General features: G+C 26.0%; 1 protein-coding gene across 1 annotated transcript in view; it reads left to right on the top strand.

Annotated features, from left to right (window-relative positions):
• The first annotated feature begins 1,107 nt into the window (after nt 1–1,107).
• Nucleotides 1,108–25,305, top strand: part of LOC101239380 (arf-GAP with SH3 domain, ANK repeat and PH domain-containing protein 1) — a 70,171-nt gene continuing 45,973 nt past the window's right edge. Inside the window, exons 1-10 of the mRNA XM_065796345.1 lie at nt 1,108–1,246; nt 2,262–2,424; nt 9,730–9,802; nt 10,000–10,086; nt 13,007–13,068; nt 14,755–14,826; nt 14,925–14,974; nt 16,832–16,895; nt 19,896–19,949; nt 22,008–22,093. Of these exons, the coding sequence (XP_065652417.1) occupies nt 2,314–2,424; nt 9,730–9,802; nt 10,000–10,086; nt 13,007–13,068; nt 14,755–14,826; nt 14,925–14,974; nt 16,832–16,895; nt 19,896–19,949; nt 22,008–22,093 (659 nt within the window). The 5' untranslated portion in view covers nt 1,108–1,246; nt 2,262–2,313. The remainder of the gene's footprint in view (nt 1,247–2,261; nt 2,425–9,729; nt 9,803–9,999; nt 10,087–13,006; nt 13,069–14,754; nt 14,827–14,924; nt 14,975–16,831; nt 16,896–19,895; nt 19,950–22,007; nt 22,094–25,305) is intronic.

Genomic DNA, 25,305 nt, shown 5'->3' with positions numbered 1-25,305 from the left:
AGCCTTTAAATATACAGTATGAAATAAGATATATAAAATCAAAGTTCAAATTCAGTTAAATAATAATAATAATAATAAAGTCATTAATGGAATATAAACCATTAATAAAATAAATGTACTATAACAATATTTAAACATTAAATAGTTTTAATAATAATTTTTTTGTTAATATATGAAACATATGCAGTATAAAGCAAAAAGTTAAAGTAAATACAATTTTTGAAAAATTTGAAAAATGTTTGATATCCCAAAAATGTTTGAATATTAAACGCGTAACGTTTAAAAAGGCATACGGTCAAAGCCATGTAAATACTATAAATACTAGATCATAGCCAAAGTAAATACTGAAAATATATTTTCATGTCTTTCCATGATATTATATATATATATATATATATATATATATATATATATATATATATATATATATATATATATATATATATATATATATATATATATATATATATATATATATATATATATATATATATATATATATATATATGTATATATATATATATATATATATATATATATGTATATATATATATATATATATATATATATATATATATATATATATATATATATATATATATATATATATATATATATATATATATATATATATGTATATATATATATATATATAAAATGTTTTTAAAGTAAAACATTTCTTTTCTATTTTTTTTTTAAAAACAAACAACTAATGCATTAGTTGTCTTTTTTTTGCCCTAAAAACGCACGCTTTCTTTCTAACTTATTATTTCTGCCTAAAGTCATCTAAATTTAAAAAACTTTTTAGTTTATAGTTTTACAAATAGAAGTCAGAACTGTTTCATTTAATTTTCATGAACTTACATCTCTCATTGTGGGAATGTTGTGATGAATGTCGTTAATAATTTCGTTATTAACAAAGTAGCTAGCACTTTTTAAGAAATCGACTTTAAAGGATAGATATTGAATGAAGCACATCAACTTTTCAGATGTTTTTGACAATTTTTCAATTTTTTATGTTACTTTAAATTATGTTATACGTTCTGGGAGCCGGGATTTCGAAAAGTCAGAGGCGCGCTAGATGTTTTTCGTGAAATCTAAATACTTGTTTGAATATTTCTATAGGCAAGTTCATCCGCACAAAATAACAAAAATTTAAAAAGTCCGAGATAATGTAGGAGTGCGATAAATAGTTAACTAATACATTCTTTGTATAAGACTTTAATTTATAAAACATACAAACAAGGTATGTAATTGAAATGATGCAAGTATTTTATTTACATTATGCATACTTTTAATTCATCAATCTTAATGCAACTCTTAATTGTCGAAAAATAATTTAAAGAAATCTATTTTCATTTATTACTTCAATTGTATATATACATATTATATCTATCTATCTATCTATCTATCTATCTATCTATCTATCTATCTATCTATCTATCTATCTATCTATCTATCTATCTATCTATCTATATATATAAATATATATATATATATATATATATATATATATATATATATATATATATATATATATATATATATATATATATAATATGTATATAATACATTATTACATATACATACTTCTTTTGTATATATATATATATTACATACATATTATATATATATATATATATGTATATATATATATATATATATTTATATATATATATGTATATATATATATATATATATATATATATATATATATATATATATATATATATATATATATGTAAATATATATGCATATATATATGTGTGTATGTATGTATATATATGTCTATATATGTATATATATACAGATGTTTATATATATACATATGTTTATATATATGTATATATATATACATATGTTTATATATATGTATATATATGCATATGGTAATATATATTTTCTTACCTTTTCCTTAAGTAAATAATTTGAAAAAAAAAACAAAAAGGCGTATATCCACCTTAAAACAGCCGTGATGCTATAGTAGATATATATATATATATATATATATATATATATATATATATATATATATGTATATATATATATGTATATATATATATATATGTATATATATATATATATATATATATATATATATGTATATATAATTAAAAAATATATATATATATATATTCATATGTTTGTTATATATATATATATATATATATATATATATATATATATATATATATATATATATATATATATATATATATAAATATATTTTTTTTTTATTTTTTTTTTTACTGATTTATAGATACATGAAAACAGCTGTAACAATAATTTATGGGACTTGTTGATCAAAAAAAATGTCTGTGGCTCAGTTTATCAACGACTGCAAACAAGATTTGGAAGGCTTGGGTTCTTTCTATCCTCATCACATGGGAAAGTACAAAACCATGATATTCAATATGGATGATGTTAGGCTTTAGTTTTAATAATAATGTTTTTTTTTAAATTATTTTTTAATCTAAGGTGACCATATTTGAAAAATGCCAGACGTTGAGCTAAACCAAATTTTTTTTATCAAGGAAAATTTTAAGTTTAAATAAGGTGACCATATGTACGTGCCAAACGCGTACATATGGTCACCTTATTTAAATTTAAAGTTTTTCTTGGAAAAAAAAAAGTATTTTTTTTTACCAAGGAAAATTTTAATTGATTTTTTAATGTTTGGTTAAATTAAATATGTATTTATATAAATCTTTATTAAAAGAATAATCTTGGATAATATTAAAATTTTGAATAGAATATTAAATATAAAATTTTTAAAATGTAAATAAAGAATTTTTTCAAAACTTTTTTATATTCTTTATTTTATATTTTGTGCTTTATTATAAATATAAACATTAACTAAATTTTTTTAAACATTTTTTTTCATTTTCAGTACCGTCTACAATATTACTACAAGGTTTTTAATCTTTTATAAAGAAATTAATTTTTTAATACTTTTACCTCTAAAGTAGTTCTTTTTGTTTATGATGTAACTATATACTTTAGTAAAAAGTCATCATTTTTTTATTGTTTAGAACAAGCAGCCAGTCTTAAATCTCTTCTCAGTGAAAACTTACAATTTATAGTGGCTGGTCAGTTTTAACCCAAAACTCTGTTGTTTACTGCTAATCATTGTGGAAATAGTTTTGATATTCCTATATTGATAAATGGCATTAGTTTTGCTGATCTTTTACTTTATGTTTTCTTGTATTATTTTTCACTGCTAATCTCTTATTGAACCTATATATTCAGTTCATTTATTTAATATGGATTTGTCAAGGTTGCATCACAATATTGTGCTTGTTATTTTCCATTCCCTACCTCTATAAATTTTTTTATCTGCCTTAGTATAGAATACCAGGGTTCAAATTATTGTAAAGAAATCTAATTGTAAAAATGATTAAAAATTTAAAAGATTCAAATTTTTTTTTTACACCCTCCTTACCGCTGATTAGCTGTAAAAAGTTTTTTTTATCTTTCAGCGTATTAAATTGCTATCGTAAAAAGTTATATAAATGTTTTATACAGCTTTTTTACAATAACTATTTAATACGCTTTTATAATAATTTTCGTAATAATAAAACAACAATAAAACAATACTGTGAAGTTGTTTGTCAATATAAAGAGCTTGTGTTAATATAAAACAACTTTGCTACATTTTTGTTGTTGTTTCTCTTACAGTTTATAACATTAATAACATTAAACACATTTTAAATAAAACGAAGTAAATAAAAAAAAATGCTATGAATTCTACCTTTATAAATTCTTTATCTGTCTTAGTATAGAATGCACTTTTTATATTTGAACTAGCTTTTCTAACAATGCTTTTTCTTATATAGACAAGGTTTACACACCTATGGTTAATGCAGTTTGTAGTAAATGTACCTGTTGTAGTAGGTACATTTACTACAAACATGTTGCAATTATTTGTCATTTAGTAAAGTTGCATTCATTTGTAAATATATCTATAAATACTCCTTCAACATTTATCTCTTGAATATCAGTTCTGCATAATTATCTTCTGCCATTATGTTTCCTTATCTGATACAGTTTACAGATTTTTATTTCAATTTTGTTTTTAAACTCTCATTTTTGTTTCTTAGTAACTCTTGTTTTAAATAGTAGTTGCCTTCTGCTTTATTAAATGTGATTTATAAAAAAAAAAAAAACACCTAGAACTATTAGTTTTTGAAGTTTTGAAAAAACTGCCGGAAAAAAAAAGTTAGCAACAATGATTCCTCATTGTTTTAGGGTTACTATTAAAAAGTTATTGATTACTCTAAACAAGAGTTAGTATTAACTTTTTATTTTTATTATTTTTTTAAATTTAAGTTGAGTAAAGTCATTTTAAATTATAGAAAACCGATATGGTATGTTTATATGAAAAGTTGATGAAAGTATTGCGGTAAAATAATGTAAATTATGAAAATGATGTAAAGTAATGCGGTAGTGGTGTAGTGATAGAGGGCTCGCTTCATAAGTGAGAGGTACTGAGTTCGATCCCCACCACGTCTCTGGTAGTACCACACCACGTCTCTCTGGTAGTACCGCACTCAACTTGTTTGTCCGCGCATTGGCCTTGTTCATCAAGGTTCGTGTTTTGGAGTTATAGAGTTGAGAGAGGGTTATAACCACAATTAAGTAGCCTCCTTATATGTAGTGGCCTTCTGCGTCTTGGGGGGTGAAATAACAAAAAAACAATATGGTTTTTCTTATGGTTTTTCTTGACTTAAGTAAAGCATTTGACACTTTAAGTCAAGAAATACTAATCAACAAGCTTAACAGTTATGGTGTTCATATACTGAACTTTGCTAGTTAAAAAAATACTTAATTAACAGACCTCAAACCATTTGTTTTCAAAGCACATTTGCTCAAGTCTAAACCAGGAAAGGTTATATGTGGTATACCCCAAGGTTAATATTGGTTTATTGACTTAGTATCTTGTTTGAAACACTCAAAATCAGTTTTTTATGCTGACGACACAGTTATCTGAATAAAAATTTCAAAATGGTGTATTAAAATGAGCTGATTCTTAACCAAGTGTTAGGTAAAACAGAGTTCATGCTGTTTAATACAGGAAAATCACTCTTAAGACAACCAAAGGCAATGAATATTTCTTACAACTCCAACTTAATATGTTTCATCTTGAGCTATAAATACCTTAGTATTGACCTAGACCCTAAACTAAACATGATTAATTAATTGCTAAAATATTATAAAAAAGCTTGTGGCAAATTAAGGTTACTAAAGGAAATTTGTTATTTGTTAACACTTCTTGCAGCTGAACGCATTTTCTAGTTGACAATTATACCTGTTTTAACCTACTGCACAGTGATTTAGAAACACTTAAAATTTGGCCAAAATACAGTTTTTTGAGTAGCGCAATTTAAATAATGTTATTAGCTAACTATTATCTACAGTTTATGATTTTAACGGTATAAAAAAATAAGTACTGAAATAAAAGATTCAAACGTTAATTTATGTTTGAAAGTGACCGAAAACAGCTTTTTTTTATCATTAAAATTTTATCATTTTTAAATCTTAATTTTCTCCTTTCAATTTAATTTTCTATATATACAAAGATATAGATAACTTTATCTTAAATTATGAAAATATTTGAAATATGTATTTATACATGTTGTAAGAAATGCATTTAAAAAATGCAATTGTAACGAGTTTAAACTGATTTTTATAGTGCTAGGACTTTTTACCTTAGACTTCCTTCGCGAAGCTGATTCTTTTTTTAAAGACAGTTTGTATCATTCCATAAGAAACTAAAAAAGTTTTTTATATATATATATATATATATATATATATATATATATATATATATATATATTACGTCGTATTAGCATATACGTCGCTAATTTTATATTAAATGAGCTTTTTAAAACCACATTATTTCGAACTTTTTTAACTATTTAATTTTGATAATGTAAATATATTAGTATATAATACCATGCCAATTTAATATCAGACTTCAAATACTCAAAAAAATAAGCTAACTATTAAGATCGTTTATTTCTTTGAGCATTTGTATATTGTGTAGTAATTTAGTTTTTCATTGTTTGTTATATTTGTCAAAAAAATATATAATATGAGTAGGCCCTTATAAAAAAAGCCCTATAATATACCAGGAAAATTACTTAAATTAACAGGAATTAATAATATGTTTTATTAGTTTTAAATGGTTATCAATTTCGTTGTCTAAAGTGCAAAGTAGTGTTTAAAGCTGTTGACAGGTGCCTGCCCATTATTTACTGCTTGGTTAGCAGTTTAAAATTCATTTTATTCATTTTCAAAATTTAAAATCATTAATTGTAATATAACAATATTAACTTAGCATAGCTTCATAACTAAAAAAATTACTTTTTGAACCTCTGATGAGTTTTTTAAACCTTTAAGTGTGATAGCCATGATCGTGGTTTGTAAAACGATCTTTAAGACTATAAGTTTTAGCGATAAAAATTGCATTGGGTAATTTATAAATGGTACCACTAAATAGTGCATAATTTTCTCTTTCTTTTGATATATTATTTGTATATATATTTGTTTTTTTAGTTAAATTTTTCTAAACATTTTTTTAGTTGAATTTTTTGAAACATTTTTTAATTTTATTGCGCAGGGTGTTTTAGTTTGTCTTTAGTTTTTTATAATAAATAAAATATTAATAAAGAATCAAAAAAGATATTGAAATAACTTTAAAATAAAAATATTTTTTAAATAAAACATTTTTATTTCCAGAACCATGGCCTACTATATTAAACGGCTGTGTATGTTACATTTTAGAGGCCGAATCTAAGAGGCCTATTTACGCATCAACAAAAAATGACAATGCAATATTAAAAAAACTTTAAATACATATAATATATATATATATATATATATATATATATATATATATATATATATATATATATATATATATATATATATATATATATATATATATATATATAAATGCTATTTTAGACAATTTATTAATATTTACAAAGCTGAATATCATGGTTAACAAGTGTGTTGCATATGGCTGTTAAACTGGATACAACAGTTCTTTGGAAGATATAAAAGTTGCTTCTTTTCATTTTCTGTTGAAAAATCAACAGTTTCTAAATTATTGGGTTCATTTTGTAAACCGTAGTGATTGGGTGCATTCACTAAATTTTTATGTAAAAAGCATTTTAATGAAAAGTACATTATTTGAGGTATAAAATGCAAGTTAAATTGGAGTTTAAACCCTATTCCTGCAAATGCTTAAAACGGCCTTCCACACTACCATCACCTATTACTTTAAGAAGTCCATCTAAAACTCGTATTTATTAAGAAGATGAACTTAGTTTTTGTTCTGAAAATGATAAAATAACTAAATCAAACAAGCTAAACAGTAAACATTCACCAGAAGGTTTTCAATTTTAAAACATCTCAATTGTGTCATTTATTACAATTTAAAATTTAATTCTTTAACACATTTTCTGTCAGTTCTTGAATCAATAATAATTTATCATTGTTTATAGGTAGCTTTGCAATATAAAGGAAATAATGTTCCATATCCTCCATGGTTAACTAAAGGTTGTAATGGCAATTTAGCTAGTTTGAGTATGCTGAAAATCTTGCATTGTACATAAAAAACATAGCTTCTTCTAATAGAAATATACTTCTTGAAGAAGTAAATAGTAGAATATACTATAAAGCAAAGGGTCAACCACAATATTCTGCAGATATAATCAGACATGCTTTATTATTAAGATATACATCTTAACAAGCATATGAAATTTTACTGGAACCGTTACCATTACCTTCAATTTCTTTATTTAATAAAATAAAACAAGGTGGAGTTGATGCAATAAAGACTGTTTAAACGCTTCGTGAGAAAGGTTCAGTATATGAAGATATAATACTAATTGTAGATGAATTTTAGCTTCAGAAACAGGCACAATATTGTAGTGGTGTCTATGTGGGTGCAGATGACAATGGTACTCTGTACAAAAGAGTTGTTTCATTTATGATTGTTAGTTTAAAGAGATCTATTCCTTATGTTATAAAAGCAGTACCTGAAGATACCATATGTGGTAAATGGCTTTCGGAGCAAATTTCGGTTTCTATTAGTTTTCTTTCTCTATCTATATTTGAGGAGGATGTTACTGACAATGATCAAGCGAATGTAAATGCATTTAGTTTGCTTCATTCCAAATTTGGTAATCAGTCAAATTTATTTTTTTATCATAATGATGGTCCTTATATTAAAATATACTTATTTTGTGATAGTACTCACATTATTAAAAATATCAGAAATAATTTATTACACTGTAAAAAATTTGTCTTACCATCATTTACATATAATATAAAAGATGACATCTATAATTGTCCAGCTGGTTATATTACTTGAAGAGATATTCATCTACATTCTAAAGATGAACAAATTCAAGGTAATTTTCAGAAAGCCTCAAAAATTACATATCAAAACCTTCTAAAAACCAAAATGTTTCCCTTGCACTGTCAATTTTCGATGAAACAACAATTGCAATTTTTATAAGTTTTTTTCTGGAACAAAATAACATTTCTGGTTAAATTTCTATTAAGCATTTTTCAAAAATGGTGGACTGTTTCAAATTCAAAACAACAATTTAGTCCTAATAATCTTGGTAATGCAATTATTTTTGATGATGGTAAAACCACTTTTTTAGGCAACTAGCTGATTGGATTGAACTTTGGCAGAAAACTTTATCAATAGTTTTCTGCCAAAGTTTATCAAAACAAACATCAATTGCTCTTATCACAACTCTGCATTCTTAAGCAATGCTTATAGATGAGCTTATTGAAGAAGGATATATGTGCTTACTTCAAAGTGACCCTATACAGTATAGTTTTTCTCAATATCAACAGATGAGTGGTAGGAGATTTCTAGTAAGTTTACTAGAAGTTCAACCTTCAAAAAATATTTTAGCATGTCAGACTTTAATTGAGGAGAATGTAAATTTTTGGAATTAAGATTTAAAGAACAATTATGATAATCCAATTAATGATGAACTACTAATAACATTAGATTTAAACTCAAATGAGATATCAGAATTAACTCTTTTACCTGAAACAGAAGAAATTGCAACAACAATTTCTGGTTATATAGCAAAGAAATTAATAGAAAGAAGCAAATGTAACGATTGCAGTCTATGCTTGCTACAGATGCAAGCAATATGAATAATTGTCCATATCTACAAATACTTTCAAATACATAAAACTATATTATAGATACAAATATATATATATATATATATATATATATATATATATATATATATATATATATATATATATATATATATATATATATATATATATATATATATATATATATATATATGTATATATATATAATATACATAGATATATATGTTTATAAATACACAAATCGCTAGTATGAAAACACAGAATTCCAGTTTTTTGTGAATACTTTTTTATTCTTAATATTATATTTTTACTCTTAATATATTTATACTTTAGTCTAGATGAGATACAATGTTTTCTCCATAGTTGCACAGTCATCTTTTTTTTATAAATGGGCCTCTTAGAATCGGCCTCTAAAATGTAACATACACGGCCGTGTAATATAGTAGGCCATGTCAGAATTTATTCTACTTTCAATTCAATATTACTTTAATTGTTTTTAAGTAGACAACCAAGAATCTTTTTCTTTTATACATACTTCAATAGAAATATATTTTTCGAAAATTTAGGTTTTAGAATCTGACAAAACGGCTGCTCATAAGTTCAAAAAGTGTGTTAAAAGTTTGCACAGTGTTTCTCTTAGTAAGTTTTAACTTTTTATTTTTAATGCTTTTGTTTTTTATTTATTAAGAAATTTTATCTTGGTTAATTTGTTCATTATTTTGTTTTTGAAAAAAATAATGCAACTCTTCTTTTCGTTTTTTTAAAAATTCACATGTAAAACTTGAATCTTATTTTTTTAAAATTCACATATAAAGCTTGAATCTTATTGTTTAAAGATCATACCATTAGTGAAGTTGCATATGGTGATAATATGGAAAAAATTGGATCTGTAGCAATATCAAGAGAATCAGAAAGTGGAATTGGTAATTTAAGATATTTTTAGAAATTTAAAATTTGAAGGTGTTTTGCCTTGGTTTAATAAGTCTAAACTTTTAAGTCAGTTTTACATTATATATAAAATTAAATAAGTTTTATTTAAGTTAAAGAATTTAATCTTTTCCTGGAATAAAAGTGATTTCCTAATAAATATATATATTTTTTACAGTTTTGTTACTGTACCTTTTCGCATTTAAGTTGGCCAATTTTCACTTTAATTTGGCATTTTTTTCATTTTCAGGGACTATCCTTTTATGGATATTTCCAGAATTCCAGATATTTTTTTCAACTTTTAGTTTTTCCGGATATCCAAAACATTTATTATACATACAAGTTTAGGTATAAATTTTTGTAATATGTTTGTTTTTTAAGCTTTTTCATTCATCACTCTTAGAAAAATAAAGTTTGAAGAAAAAAAATTTGAAAAAACTTAGGTAAAAGCATAATTAAGAGGAAAATAAGGAAAAATATATTCCGGATTCTTTCTGGATATTTTACCCAAACAATTTTCCAGATTTTTAACATATGACCTGGATGATTTTAATTTGACAATTTTTATTTTAATTGGTCAATTTGTTTTTCCGTGCAACAGCCTTGTTAGTCAAGGTTTTTATTTCGGAGTTATATAGTTGAGAGAGGGTTAAAACCACAATTAAGTAGACTCCTTGTCTGTAGTGGCCTTCTTGGCTATAAGGAAGTTTAAAAAAAAATTAAAAAAAAATTTTTTGTTTTAGTTTGGCTGATTTTCATTTTAATTTGGCACACAAAACTTACACCTTGCAAATCAAATCAAATTTAATTTATGGAAAAGGAATTATAAATTAAATTAAAATATGCAAAACATATTTCATTCAAATTTTGAGAAATTACTTAATGAAAAACTACATGTACATGGAAAAATTTTTCCTATGAAATTAGGCCCCAACCACAACATCAAGAAGATTAAAAGCACGTTCATAATATCCTTCAAGATGTTGGGTAAAGACATGCAAGCACCTTGGGTTGACAAGTTGCTTGCATGTCTTTACACAACAAGTTCTCTCAGCCAGATTCTTCAAGAATCTGATCCAATCTTGAATGACATCAAGATGATCTTCAGTAAGCTTCTTCTTTTTGTACCCTTCATGTTTCCCTTACCCTGTATCATCTTTGTCAATTTGTCAATGTGCTGTATGAATGCTGACACTGTTGGCTGCAGCAATTGCTTCCCAGTTGCCCCCAGCATTGGCTGCATCGCAAATACATTGGTATTCAGTAGCAGTGTCCTTTTTGTAGGGGCCTTTGATAAATTTATTAAATTCAGTTTAATAAATTTTTATTAAGCTGAGCCTAATAAATTTTTAGAATTCATTTGGCTGATAAAATTTTCATGCCAAATTAAAATGAAAATAGACAAATTAAAATTAAAAAAAAAACCAAAATAAAGTGAAAAAATGCCAAATTAAAGTGAAAATTGACCAACTTAAATGCAAAAAGATGTAGTTCTCATTCTCATATGTTTTGTCAAAATCTTGTAGCAACTTTTCTGTATAGCAGCCAAATAAGGCTGCTATTCCAAAAAACTCCAAGATACTTCCAGGATTGTTGAGAAATTCATAACTCTTGATTACAATGTGAAGAAAAACAAATTAATGCTATTATGTAAACTTAATTTATGTAGTGGTTAAGAAATAAACATCTAAGAGTTGCATCTATTATTACTGAGGTTTTCGATGAGAATCAGCACTAATAACTAGTTTATCCCATCAGACAAACGTCATCGCCACTAGTACTGTAGAATATGCAAATTATGCCTATTCTATACTACAGTAAAAAGGACTCAGTACAAGTAGTCAAAACCAAATCATACCTAAATTTGTAAAGCATCAATATTTTTTTGATAAAATGATATTGAAAGTGTAGATCCACTGTATGATAAAAATAACTTGATCAAATCACTTACTACTGGAAGAAAATAAGAAAAGACAATACTCAAGTAAGTATGCAAACAAAAAATGCTAATAGAATTTAATACTACTAGGATATGCTAATAGAACTAAATAGAAAATACTAATGGATGACAATTAAAACCAAATTGGTGTTGTTAGCATAAATAACCCCAAGATAATAAGAAAGCAATATACCTTAATAAAAATAAAAAATCAACAAAATACAATAGAGTCTTCAATAAACCCTAACGCTGTCATTGATACCTCAATCGAATTTTATTAACCAATTAAAAGTTTTAAAAAAATGAACTACCCACACAACCTAAAGTTATCACAAAAATAAATGATATATGATTGTGGAAAAGACATTGCACAAAAACCATAAAAAAATGTTACCCCCAAAATTATAAAGATTTAATCATGTAGTGAATGATATATGGAACTTTTTGGATTTTAATAATAGATCAAAATTTTGCGTTTGAAATTAAAAAAGCTGAGTAAAGAATGTGATAATATAGCTGAAAAATTCCTTGATAATATTATTAATATGAAAACCAGCGGATAAATACTAAATAAATACTGTAATAAGACTAGATAAATTTTAACCAAATGGGTGGTTAATACAAAATTTTTTTGTTTAATTTCACCATGATATAAGACTTGTTCAAAAGGAAAGTTTTTTCTACGGGAACATAGAAGTAATAATAATTTTTATTGTATTATTTAAGTACTCTATAATTTAGGGCAAATACAAAACATAGTTTATTACTTCTTTTAGTGCTATAAAACTAGGTGACTATTATATACAGCGTTGTTTTGACAAAACCAAACCTTGCATTTTAGATATTGTGCAAATACCATTTGACAGTGATTTTTTAAAGATTGATTAAATAAAGTAATAAGAACAATTTTTATGTGTTAATTAGGTATTATTATAATTTAGGGCAAATATAAAAGCAGTTTTTATTTCTTTTATTAGGTACTGCATTTTTAAAGTTATCTTACCTTACAAAAGAGTTGGCTAATCACAGGAAAATAATGGTAATGATTTTAACAACAATAAATAGTTATAGTTGTTTATACTAAATAATAGCATTTATAGTTATACTGGATAATGACATTTATTGTTGTGCTGGATAATAACATTTATAGTTGTACTGGATAATAACATTTATAGTTGTACTGGATAATAACATTTATAGTTGTACTGGATAATAACATTTATAGTTGTACTGGATAATAACATTTATAGTTGTACCAAATAATAACATTTATAGTTGTACTGGTTAATAACATTTATAGCTGTGTTGGATAAAAACATGTATACTTGTACTGAATAGTAACATCCCTAGTTATACTGGATAATAACAACATGAGACATTTGTTTAATGTTACTTTTTTTAAAATTAAAATTTTCCAGTATTTAAATACAAAAAAAAATATAACCTACTACAAAAAATCAATAACTTCAAAACAATTTATCATTAAAAATATATTGTTTAAATTTTTAAATTATTGTTTAAAGTTTATTGATTCTAATGATTAAAACTAATATAGTTTACGACTTTATTTGATTTCACACTAAGTTATAATTATGTAAACAAACCATTAACAAATTAATTATGTAAATGAACCAATAACAATCTTGAATAAAAAACCTTTTTTAGAAAAGGTTTTTTGAAATATTTGATTTCTAAAAACTTATAATTTATATAAAAAATTAAATTCAAACAGTTTTAACTCAGCTAATAATGAGTTAAAGTTTATGTAATAAAGTAAATGTAAAAAAAGTTAGTATATAAACACACAGTTATTTTAAATAATGGTTTTAATAAATAAAGTACTTAACAAAATAAAAATAAAATAAATAAAGTACCTAACATTTTTTAAAGATAATGATTAAGTAATTTAAATGGGAAAAAAAAAATTTAAAAATATTTAGTAAGGTGAAAATATTGCAAAGTAGCTCATTTACATTAGAGATTCAAATTACTATAATATTGCATATATCTTGCTTAGAGTTTAGTAAGCCTGTTTTTTAATTCTCGTTAATGTAGTTTAAAAATCTTGCTTTTATTTTTCAACCTGTTAAAATTTAAATTTAAATTTTTTGAATATTGTTTAGCAAACGATCAAAGCATTATTTTTTAATTAACTTTAATTACACTTTGTTGTTTACAATTTTGCCTATACTGGCTTACTTTTACTTTCGCTTGCTAGCTTTTTTATATACTTGTCAAATGCAATATGTTTCACAGATTTTTCTTAAGAATGAGCTTTTCATATTTTTATAAACACTTTTATCATACTAAATTCATTAAAAAAATGAACAACAACAACAACAATAAAAAGGAGCTATAATGAAGAAAAAAAGAAAAGAAATATAATTAAAAAATATTCTTTTTGACTAAAAAAAGAATATTTTTTAGTTATAACACTAACATAATCATAACAGCCATGATGGGGTTTTGATTAAATTTGACTATTAGATGTGATACTTATCATGATTATGTTGAACTATCAATGAAAATGTCATGGTTGTTACGATTATAATGAATAAAGTATATCATAATAAAAATAAATCAATCAAAAGAAAATCATACAAAAAATACTTTTAAGATTAATTTTTAAGCTTTAGTTATTTTTTAAGTATCAGGATAATGCTGATTATTAAAAATTTTAAATTACGTTTTTAAATATTTTTTTCACATTTTTTTTTATTTTTAGTGTGAAAATTTAAACAATATGGTGTTGTTTCCATTGAATTCTCTTCTTAAAGGAGACATGAATAAAATTGGAGTAATTATCATTTTTTTTCTATGTAATTTTGTTTTTGAGTTAAATAAAATAATTTTATAGGTAAATTCACCCTGCATTAAAATTTTCTTTTTCTTAAGTATATGAAAAAGCCAATTGAAGAGTCATGGAAAGAATACAAATCTAAGGGGTAATATTTCAAATCTTAAAGAAGAGGTTTTGTTGTTGTTGATATATGTGTTTGATGACACATGTGTTGTTGTTGATATACAGTATTGGAAAAAAATAAAGCAACTTTTTGTATAATATTCTACTTTTTAAAATTTAAGTAATGATTATTCAAAATATTTTAATGAAATTTTTTTATTTTGTTACCCCTACCTTATTTTATAAAGTTATTAAAAAATATTTTTATTTTTAAAAATTTACTAGTTAAAAAAACAATATGAAGCAAAAATGTTTCCTGTGCAAAAAACTAAAGCAACTACAAAATGATTTGAGTTAAGTTTTAATATTTTTTTGAATTATTACCTAAAAATAAACATTACAATAACAAACAAGTTTAAACAAGTTTCTTATGATATGGTTAAAACAAAAAGTTTAAAAAAAAAATAATTCACAGTCAATTTTGCTATCTGTGAAGATACTTGTGTACTTTAGCCAATTGAAGTTATAAAAAAATTAATATGGCGAGAAATAAATACAATATTTTTACAAGAAATTGCATAGTTAGTGATTATAATAAAGGATTAACTCAAAAAGAATTAAGTGAAAAGTATAATATTAATAAATCTGTAATATCAAGGTTAATAAAAAAATTTATTACAGCTGGTAATGTAGAAGTAAATCATAAGGGAGGCTTTTCGCGAAAAACAACAACCCGTGAAGATAAATTAATTATTAGACAAATAAAAAAATACCCTGCAATTTCATCCACGGAAGTTTTAAGGAACTTAGAGTCAAATATAACAGACAGAACCATCAGAAGCTCTAGAGGCTATATTACCAAGTCGGCGGCAGCTTGTAAGCCGGTCATATCTAAAAAAAATCGACTAGCAAAGATAAATTTTGCCAAAACTTATGGGAAATGGACTCTGCAACAATAGAAAACTGTACTTTTTTCCGACAAATCCAAATTTAATTTAATTCAATCTGATGGTATGACACAGGTTAGATGACCAAGTGGGACGAGATTATTGCCTAAATACTGCAACTTGACAGTAAAACATGGAGGTCTGTGATGGCGTGGGGATGTTTTTTATGGGGTGGAGCAGGACCTATTGTGAAATTAAATAATAAAATGGATCGTTTCCAATATAAAGAAATTTTGGAAACAAAAATGTTACCATATGCTGAAGAGGAAATGCCTATTCGTTGGAGATTTCAACATGACCGGGATCCTAAGCATACATCAACATTCGTGACAAAATGGATAGAAGATAATAAAATTGAATTAATAAAGTGGCCCGCTCAATCCCCGGATTTAAATCCGATAGAGAATTTATGGGAAATTGCAAATAAAAGGATTAAGAGGGCGCAGATTTTCCAACCAAAATCAATTATTTGAGGCCATTGAAAGAGAGTGGATGCAGATTCCAAAAGAAACTATTGAGAACTTGATAAAATCAATGCCATAATGTTGTGAAGATGTAATTAAAAACAAGGGTTACTCTACAAAATATTATTTTTTTTTATTCATATAATGATTTATTTAATTTTACCTATTATAAAAAGTTGCTTTAGTTTTTTCCAGTTAATAACTGCTATCATTTAGATTTATTTTTTTCATTTATTGGATTTTAAAAATTAACCTATGTTTTGTTATAATAAAAATTTAATTTATTTTCAATATAAAAAAATAATGAGTTTCTTAAGAAAAGTATGATTTTATAATCTGAGTTTCTTTAGTTTTTTGCAATACTGTATGTGTTTGTTATACAGAAGTGTACTACATATAATATGTATATGTTATGCTTATGATGTTGATATAAATGTATTTTTACTGTGATGCCAACTTTTATTTATTCATATAATGTAATCATCACAGATTAAAAAGAGAAAGCAGAAAAAAAACTACGGAGATTGTATTGTATCGTGTTGAAAATCCGGAGGTATGATTAGTTGGTATGAAAAAAAAAAGATTTTTATACTTTTTTAAAAAATATTCATAATTATTTTCAATTATTTAGAAAAACTTAATAATTTCCTTAACCTCTCTATTATCTTCCCACTTTACTAAAATTATTATTTCCCCTCTGATTCTTTGGTTGAGAGAGATAAAAGTATTTATCTCTCTCAACCAAAGAATCAGTTAATTTCAAAAAGTATCATGACATGAAATACAAAAAAAAATGTTTCTGGTCAAAAAACCCATGGCTTGATGGGTATAACAATACAAATAAGTTGCTTAAAGTGCATAGTTTTATTGGTTATAAATTTAAAGTACATAAGTTTATAGGTTATAGTACATATATAAGTACATAGGTTTAAGTGAATATGTTTTAGTAGTATAGTAGTAGAGTGCTTGCTCTGTAAGCAAGAGGTACGGTTTTCAGATCTCTAAAATTATTCACCTAATTAACTATTTTTAACAATGTGATGTGAAGTTTAAAAAAATTTAATACACTTGTAATTAATTGCAAGTGTTTCATATCTTGACTGAAAGTACATGAGTTTTGCTACATAGGTTTATAATGCATAGTTTTAATACATACATAGGTTCAAGTATATGGCATATAATAATTGTTTAGATAAGCTCTATTTGAGCATGACAATTAAAATTAAAAATGCAAAGATTTGAAAACCTTACTAAAGTGGTTATTGTTTTGTATTTTGAAGTAAATCTTATTATATAAAATCTTTCATTGAGTTCAAAGTTTACTTAACTTTCTTGTGCTTAGAAAGAATCATATAATTTCATTGGGTTTTTCTTTTAATTTCATTGCTTTTTATTTATTTTTTCTTCAAATGACTGAGTTCTCATTCATAAATGTGTTTAGCTAATACTAATGTTTTTGATATTTTATTGTACTATTCTATTATAGTTTTTATACATTCCCTTTCCCAGTTTCAAAGGGACACTAAAGCCTAGGAAAATACTTTTTTTTCTTTCTTTTTTATAACCCTCTCTCAGTCTATAGCTCTTCAGCTGTGTAGAGAGATACAGGAGTAGGTTTTGATGTCAGTATTTCTTGCGTATTAAGTGAGTGCTCTACCACTGCACCACTAATATATATCTTCAATACCCATTGTACTCAATTGCTTTAAACGCTCAATGCCTTGGACTAATTAATGGTCTGCCTTTAATGCTATTGACCCAGCTTACATAAGTGCTCATAAATTTGACGTCAAATTTTTTTATGCTACAGACTTTATTTGTTCATTTAAGTAAGTTTGTTTTCAGATAAATTTAACTAATTTCTTGATATTAATAAATCATTCTCATTTCTCTAACAAACATAATGATGTGTTATATAATAGATATACCTTTCTCTGTGGCTTTTTTTATACATAAATTCTTTTCTTGCAATTCTTGTCATTTAAGGTTGAGATTTCTTTTATTACTTGTGTTGTTTAAGGTTAAAATTCTTTTATTACTTGTGTTGTTTAAGGTCGAGATTCTTTTATTACTTGTGTTGTTTAAGGTTGAAATTTTTTTGGTATTCATTAAGGTCGAGATTCTTTTATTACTTGTGGTACTCGTTATATTTTTTCAAAAATTTTTTAATGCTTTTATAACTATTGGTTTTGTGAATTTTTTCTACACTTTTTATAACTATTGCTGAAGTGCTTTAATTTGAGTTTTGTTTTTACTGCTATCTAGAAAGTGCCTTCTATATTCCCTTTTTTTAAAAACTTAATTGAGAGATTAGAAGTCTATTATATTATAAAGGTATGGCCCAAAAGGTCCGACCACTTATAATTAGGGGAAGTTTGTGTACCTAGGGCCACCCACTTAATTTGAAAACTATGTCCTAAGTGCTTTTCAGTCATAAGCTATAAAAATATTTAACTTTTGTTTTAAAATTTTGATTTTCAGAGAACGTTGCTAAGGCAATTTATAATCGGAAAAAACTTTTTGATGATCTAAAGTAAGTTTTTGCTGGTGTTATCTTAGATTGTTTTACAATCCTAGAAAAAATCTTTTCTATAAGTTCTTGTATATTATATTGTTTGTTACTTAAGTACTAAATGCAATGTTCAATAAATTTCCTCTCAATCATTTTCATTAATAGATAACATTTTTCATGAGAATATTATTTCTTGTACCTAGGGCCATATAGTTTGCTTGTACCTAAGGCCATATATGTGTAAAGAATTTGTTTGATAATGAGATAGATTGTTGAGTTTTAATTGGTTTAATTAAAAGAAGTTTTTTTCTTGCGGTTGTTTTGGAGCTATCATCATACTTAGACTTATTTCTCAATTTTGCTTAGAACTATTTCAATTTCGTTATTAATTTAAGTGTTGCAATCAAGTAACAACAGATAAATTTGACGAAAATAATTTAAACCTATGATTAAATAAGTTTTTATTCAAATTTATGTGGCTATCTTTGTTGTCAATTTATTATGGAGTTAAACGTAGTTTTCAAAGAGCGACCCTAGGTACAATAAGCTAGTGGCTCTAGATACAATTAAAAAATAAAGCTACTATTACCTAGGGCCACTAAATTTTAAACTCTACGTGATAGACTTTTATATTTTAAGTCAGTATACTTTATATTAATACAAATTAATTATTATAGAGATGTGATCATATCAGTTTCACCATTTTTTGACAAGTCTGAGGCTTTGAATTAGAGCATTGAAAAGATTGGGCCCTATGTACACAAACTTCCTCTATTATAGACAGTTACTAATAAATGCAAAGTATGTGTGCTGGTAACACGCTAAACAATCATTTCTTCCTTGGGTAATTGCATAGTTATCAACCAATAAAAAATATACATTATTGTAGCTGTTTTTATAGCCTATCAAATTGTTTAAGTGTTTATTTTCAAATGAATTTTGTTTATATTTGTTTAAAGATTATAAGAATAACATCTTTTTTCATTTCTTTAAAAATATTTTTGTTTAAGAAAATGTATAAATGGTTTCATATTTTTGTAGGTTTCTGATGAGTCTGAACGAGAACGGCGTCAGTTTATGTATAATGCTTGTGAGGTAGGTTTTTTGAATTATAAAATTTAATTAAAAACATTTGTTCTGAAATTTATTTCATTTTATTTTATATTCTGTTTAAATACATTATTCCATTCTGTTCTGTTGTTATTGGACTCATCCGAGAACAGTACAGACAGTCCTTGGGAGGATGACAATGCAGAATCAATGAGCAAAAGGAAGCATAACCCAACAGGCATTGCAAGACGTCTTGTTACATGCTCAAAGCTGTCGTCCCACGGAACAGCAGTGGTGTGTCGTCAGCTTTCTGGTGAGGGCATTGAAATCCCAACCCCATGTCAATCAGCAATCCACAAGGCTATCTACACGAGAGCTGCTCAGGTGAAGAAACACTTGATGAGCATGCTTCATCTGGAGAAGTGGAGCATATCTTTTGATGACAAACACATTGAAGGCTTTGAATATCAGGCTGTGGTCCTCAAGAATAAATCTAAAGAAATTAAGTTGACTGCGCTAAAATTGAAAGATAGGAAAGCTCAAACACAGAAGGACTCCAAGATGTGTTAGAGGAGTTTAACCTGTAGGGACCAGTTTGGATGATTGTTGCCGACACAACAAATGTGAATACCGGCAAGAAGACAGGCGTTGTTGTTCAACTGCAACAAATGTTCGAAGAGAAAGGTCACCCCAAACCCAAGTTCATCAGTTGCCAGCACCATGTGCTAGTCCGCGTTCTTCATGTTGTTATGGATGATTAGCACCATGGGTCAACTAAATCTCCAAACATCGACTATTTCTTTGTGCAGGATTTGATGAGCAATTACTTTAAATTGTAAGCAGCCTTCAGCAATGGTAAAACTGAGATTAAAGAAACAGGTGGCTGAGGAGATGACATTAATTTTTTCTACTACCTCACTCGTGTCTTCTGTCACTTAACTGAGAGGAATGAGATCCCCTTCGTGAATTTCAAACAGATCCCAAACATCAGCAATACACGATGGAACTCTCGTGTCATTCTAGCCCTTCTTGCCTTTATTCTGCCAGAAACCCGGATCAGGTTGCGTAAAATCTGTTCATTCATTTCTTACTCATGAGCTGACAATTGGTTCAGCAGTCAATTGTTCCACGTTGGAAATTTTGAAGAACTATCTAAAGCTCTGAATACCCAAAAGCTCTCAATTGCTTGAAAACCCACTGAAAAGCAGATGACTCTCCAATCAACATTGCCCGAAGCAACCAGTGCTGCGAGCGTGCCATCAAAGTTATGCAAGAATTGCATGACTCCTACTGTAACAAGAACAACCTCCCACTGAGATTCATCCTCTCTAATAACATTATCGTGAATATTTGACTTCCTTGTGCGTTTGATGATCCTATATAATGTTGTATGCATCTGACTCTACAGTTTGGATTCAATTTTGTATCTGCTTACAGTGACTTCAAAAATTTGGCCATAAAGCTAATAAATAAAATTCTTAAAGTCATCATCCTAATATATATATATATATATATATATATATATATATATATATATATATATATATATATATATATATATATATATATATATATATATATATATATATATATATATATATATATATATATAGATATATAGATATATATATATGTATATATGTATATATATGTGTATATATATATATATGTATATATATATATATATTTATATATATATATATGTACATATATATATATGTACATATATATTTCTATAACTGCTCTTAGCGACTCTCTCTCTCTCACACACACACATTATAAAATATATTTTATAGATTTATTTTATTTATAATTATGTATAATAATTTTATATTTATAATTATGTATAGTAATTTTAATAAAAATTTTATAAAAGAATATTTCATGAAAAATATTACTCTAACTCTGCTTCAACCCATTGGCATAAATATAGTATAGATTTACATGGCATATATGCGTATACCTTGGTGCGCTTAGCCTTGCACAAAGTTCCATTGATGATATACTGAAAATATTAATAATAATATTACAAATTTTTTTTGTATATTTAATTATTTTCAGCTGAAAATATATTATATATCAGTTATAAATGTCATTTTTTAGTACCTTGCAAAGGCTAATGAAGTTAAAACAAAAAAAGGAGTTGAACTGGTGCAGCATTTAATAGAATACTATCATGCTCAACTAAGGTTTTTTTTTTTTAATTTTCAGTTTGATTTGTCATTTTTAATATATATATATATATATATATATATATATATATATATATATATATATATATATATATATATATATATATATATATATATATATATATATAAAATCCTCGGAATTAGAAAAAATGCCGACCTCAATCTTATAGAGGTCGGCATCAGGTCGGCAAAAATTATTTGATACGCAGGTCTTACCATAAAACATAGAAATAAGGTTGGCAATTTTTTGCCGACCTCAACACTGTTAGGTCGGCAGTTAGGTCAGTATTGCCGAATGCCGACGCTCATTCCGAGGGTTGAATATATATGCATACATATATATATATCTTTATATATATATATATATATATATATATATATATATATATATATATATATATCTTTATATATATATATATATATATATATATATATATATGTATGTATGTATGTATGTATGTATGTATGTATGTATGTATGTATGTATGTATGTATGTATAATATATATATATATATGTATATATACAGCTTTGGCCAAAAGTTTGGAACACCCTTGCATTTTGGGCGTTCTAGCCATTTTTTGCGGTTATAGACTATGCCGCAATGACTAATTTGCACTAATCAGTGTCAGTTGTTGAAATATAGAAGAAAAGTTACAGAATGAGCATTGTTTCCTATCTTACGCTTGAATGCAAAGATATTTATAGCTTATACAATCAATGTACCATTGATTTCAGTATCAGCCGTTGTTCATTATGAGAGATACACAACCAATCATGTGTAAAGCTATAAATTTCATATGCCGTGTCTGACTTGTTTACGTTCTTAGATTGATTCACGTGCATGTGTAGACATCTGCTAACACGCTTTACAGGTTAGAAATTTCTATTTTTGGACTCTAAATACAACTTTATTTTACGTCCATAAGGAATCATTTCAAACAGGTAGAAATTATAAATTGTATTTTAGAAGGAGTAAAGGTTGATTTTTATGTTCAATTTACCTTGTTTTACTTAGAAGTTAATTGAATATTAGTAAATATTAGCAATATCCGATTTTGTTCTGGGTGTGTTTGCAGATATTCCGACCCATAATCTTCTAATGGCACGTGGAAAGGAGTTGTCAGTCGCAAAACGTGCGCAAATTATGGTGCTCCACCAGCAAAACTTCTCTAAAAAGAGAATTTTAGCCATTCTGCGCGTGTCCCGATCGGCGGTCATCAAAGGGATTGCTAGAGCAACAGAGTTGGGTACACTGGATTCACGCAAAAGATCTGGAAGACCACGTAACTTCATTATTATGTAATTCATTATTAGCTGATCGTCTCATCCGAAGGGCCTGTATTGCTCATCCCACGTGGTCCTCCTCAGCTATATCATTATCCATGTCAGACCCACCAAGTTCCTGAACAATCAGGCGATTGGTAAACGATTTCACTCTCCGGTGCTATTGTGCTGCAAAAAAAGCCAAGTTGACCGCTAAAAACATCAAAGACCAATTGGCCTTCTGCAGGAAGTACCAGCACTGGGTGGCAGAAAACTGGAGGAACGTAATGTTTTTGGACGAAGCTACCTTCACTCACTTTAAATCAAAGTCATGCCGTGTTAGGAGACCACCAAATCAACGTTTCAATGCCAGATATGTAACACCAATGGTAAAGAAGTAGTAGATAGGCAGTGAGTAGATGGCTTCGGGATTCTGGGATTGAGGTCTTAGGTCCATGGCCTGGATCAAGCCCAGACCTCAATCCCATTGAAAATATGTGGACCTTAATTAAACAAAAAGTTGCTGAGCAAGCACCGACGTCAGAAAAGGATCTAATAGAGGTTTTAAAGCGTGGATGGGTGACAGAAGTGAGTCAGTAGTATTGTGAGAATTTGGTGACCTCAATGCCCAGGTGTATAGAAGCTGTTCTGAAGAGTCAAAGACAATATACAAAATACTAACTGTGGATTTTTAATGACCTACTGACTGTAGATTAATTTCGTATTGTTATGGTAGTTATATAAAATACATATTGCTATGTTATTACACAAAATGTGTTGTTTCCTACAAAAATGCAAGGGTGTTCCAAACTTTTGCCTAAAACTGTATATATATGTATATATATATATATATATATATATATTTATATATATATATGTATATATGTTTATATATATATATGTATATAAATATATATATATATATATATATATATATATATATATATATATATATATATATATATATATATAAATATATATATATGTATATATATATATATGTATGTATATATTTATATATGTATGTATATATTTATATATGTATGTATATATGTGTATATATATATCAAGCCTTCCTGGCAAGCGTGTGCTGTTGCACGCCTTGTTCGTCCATGCTTAAAGTACTTTTTTTAGACAACTTGACCACCTTTTAAGCATTTTAAGCGTTTTAAGAATTTGCGGTAAAATAAAGGTATATAAAACTAATGAGAATAAAACAGCAATACTCGAAGAAAAGAACCAAAGACTATATGAAATAGAAAAGACAAATAGAAAATAGAAAATCTAAATAAAATAAGCTAAAAAAATGGAATATTTAAAAAAGAAAATTGTTGTCAAAAAAATAATATATCTAAATATTTTACATTTTTGGTTTTCTTATTTTTAGGGCATTTGTTGTTTTCCACTACCAAAATTAATACAAGTTGAGGAAAAATTAGATAAGAATATAACAACAATAAAAATATTTTTTGATATACAGTTTTTTTGCAACTTTTTTCAGTCAGTATATTAAGGAAATACTTTATAATTTGTGCTAGAAACATGAACAATTTTTAAATTTGTTTTTCATATGTTTTTGCTAAACTTTACTGCTTTTATCAATTCACAGAAAAGCGACAAAACTAATTGCTATTTGTAAATTAAAAAAATTTTTAACAAGTTTTTTATGTAAAAATATAATAAGTCAATAATATTTGGTTGTTTTCAATATCCCCATTGAAGTAATCTGCACTTTAGTAAGATTATCCAAAATGTGCATTTAAACCCGATAGTTTATTTCCTAATGAACTATTGTTATTGACTATGCTGTAAAAGCTTGTGGGCTAGTGTATTGTTACTTGAGATAAAAAAAATTTTTAACAAGTTTTTTATGTAAAAATATAATAAGTCAATAATATTTGGTTGTTTTCAATATCCCCATTGAAATAATCTGCACTTTAGTAG

This window comes from Hydra vulgaris, chromosome 04 (genome assembly GCF_038396675.1).
Source record: "Hydra vulgaris chromosome 04, alternate assembly HydraT2T_AEP".
Taxonomy (NCBI): domain Eukaryota; kingdom Metazoa; phylum Cnidaria; class Hydrozoa; order Anthoathecata; family Hydridae; genus Hydra; species Hydra vulgaris.
This window is presented reverse-complemented; position numbering and strand designations above follow the sequence as displayed.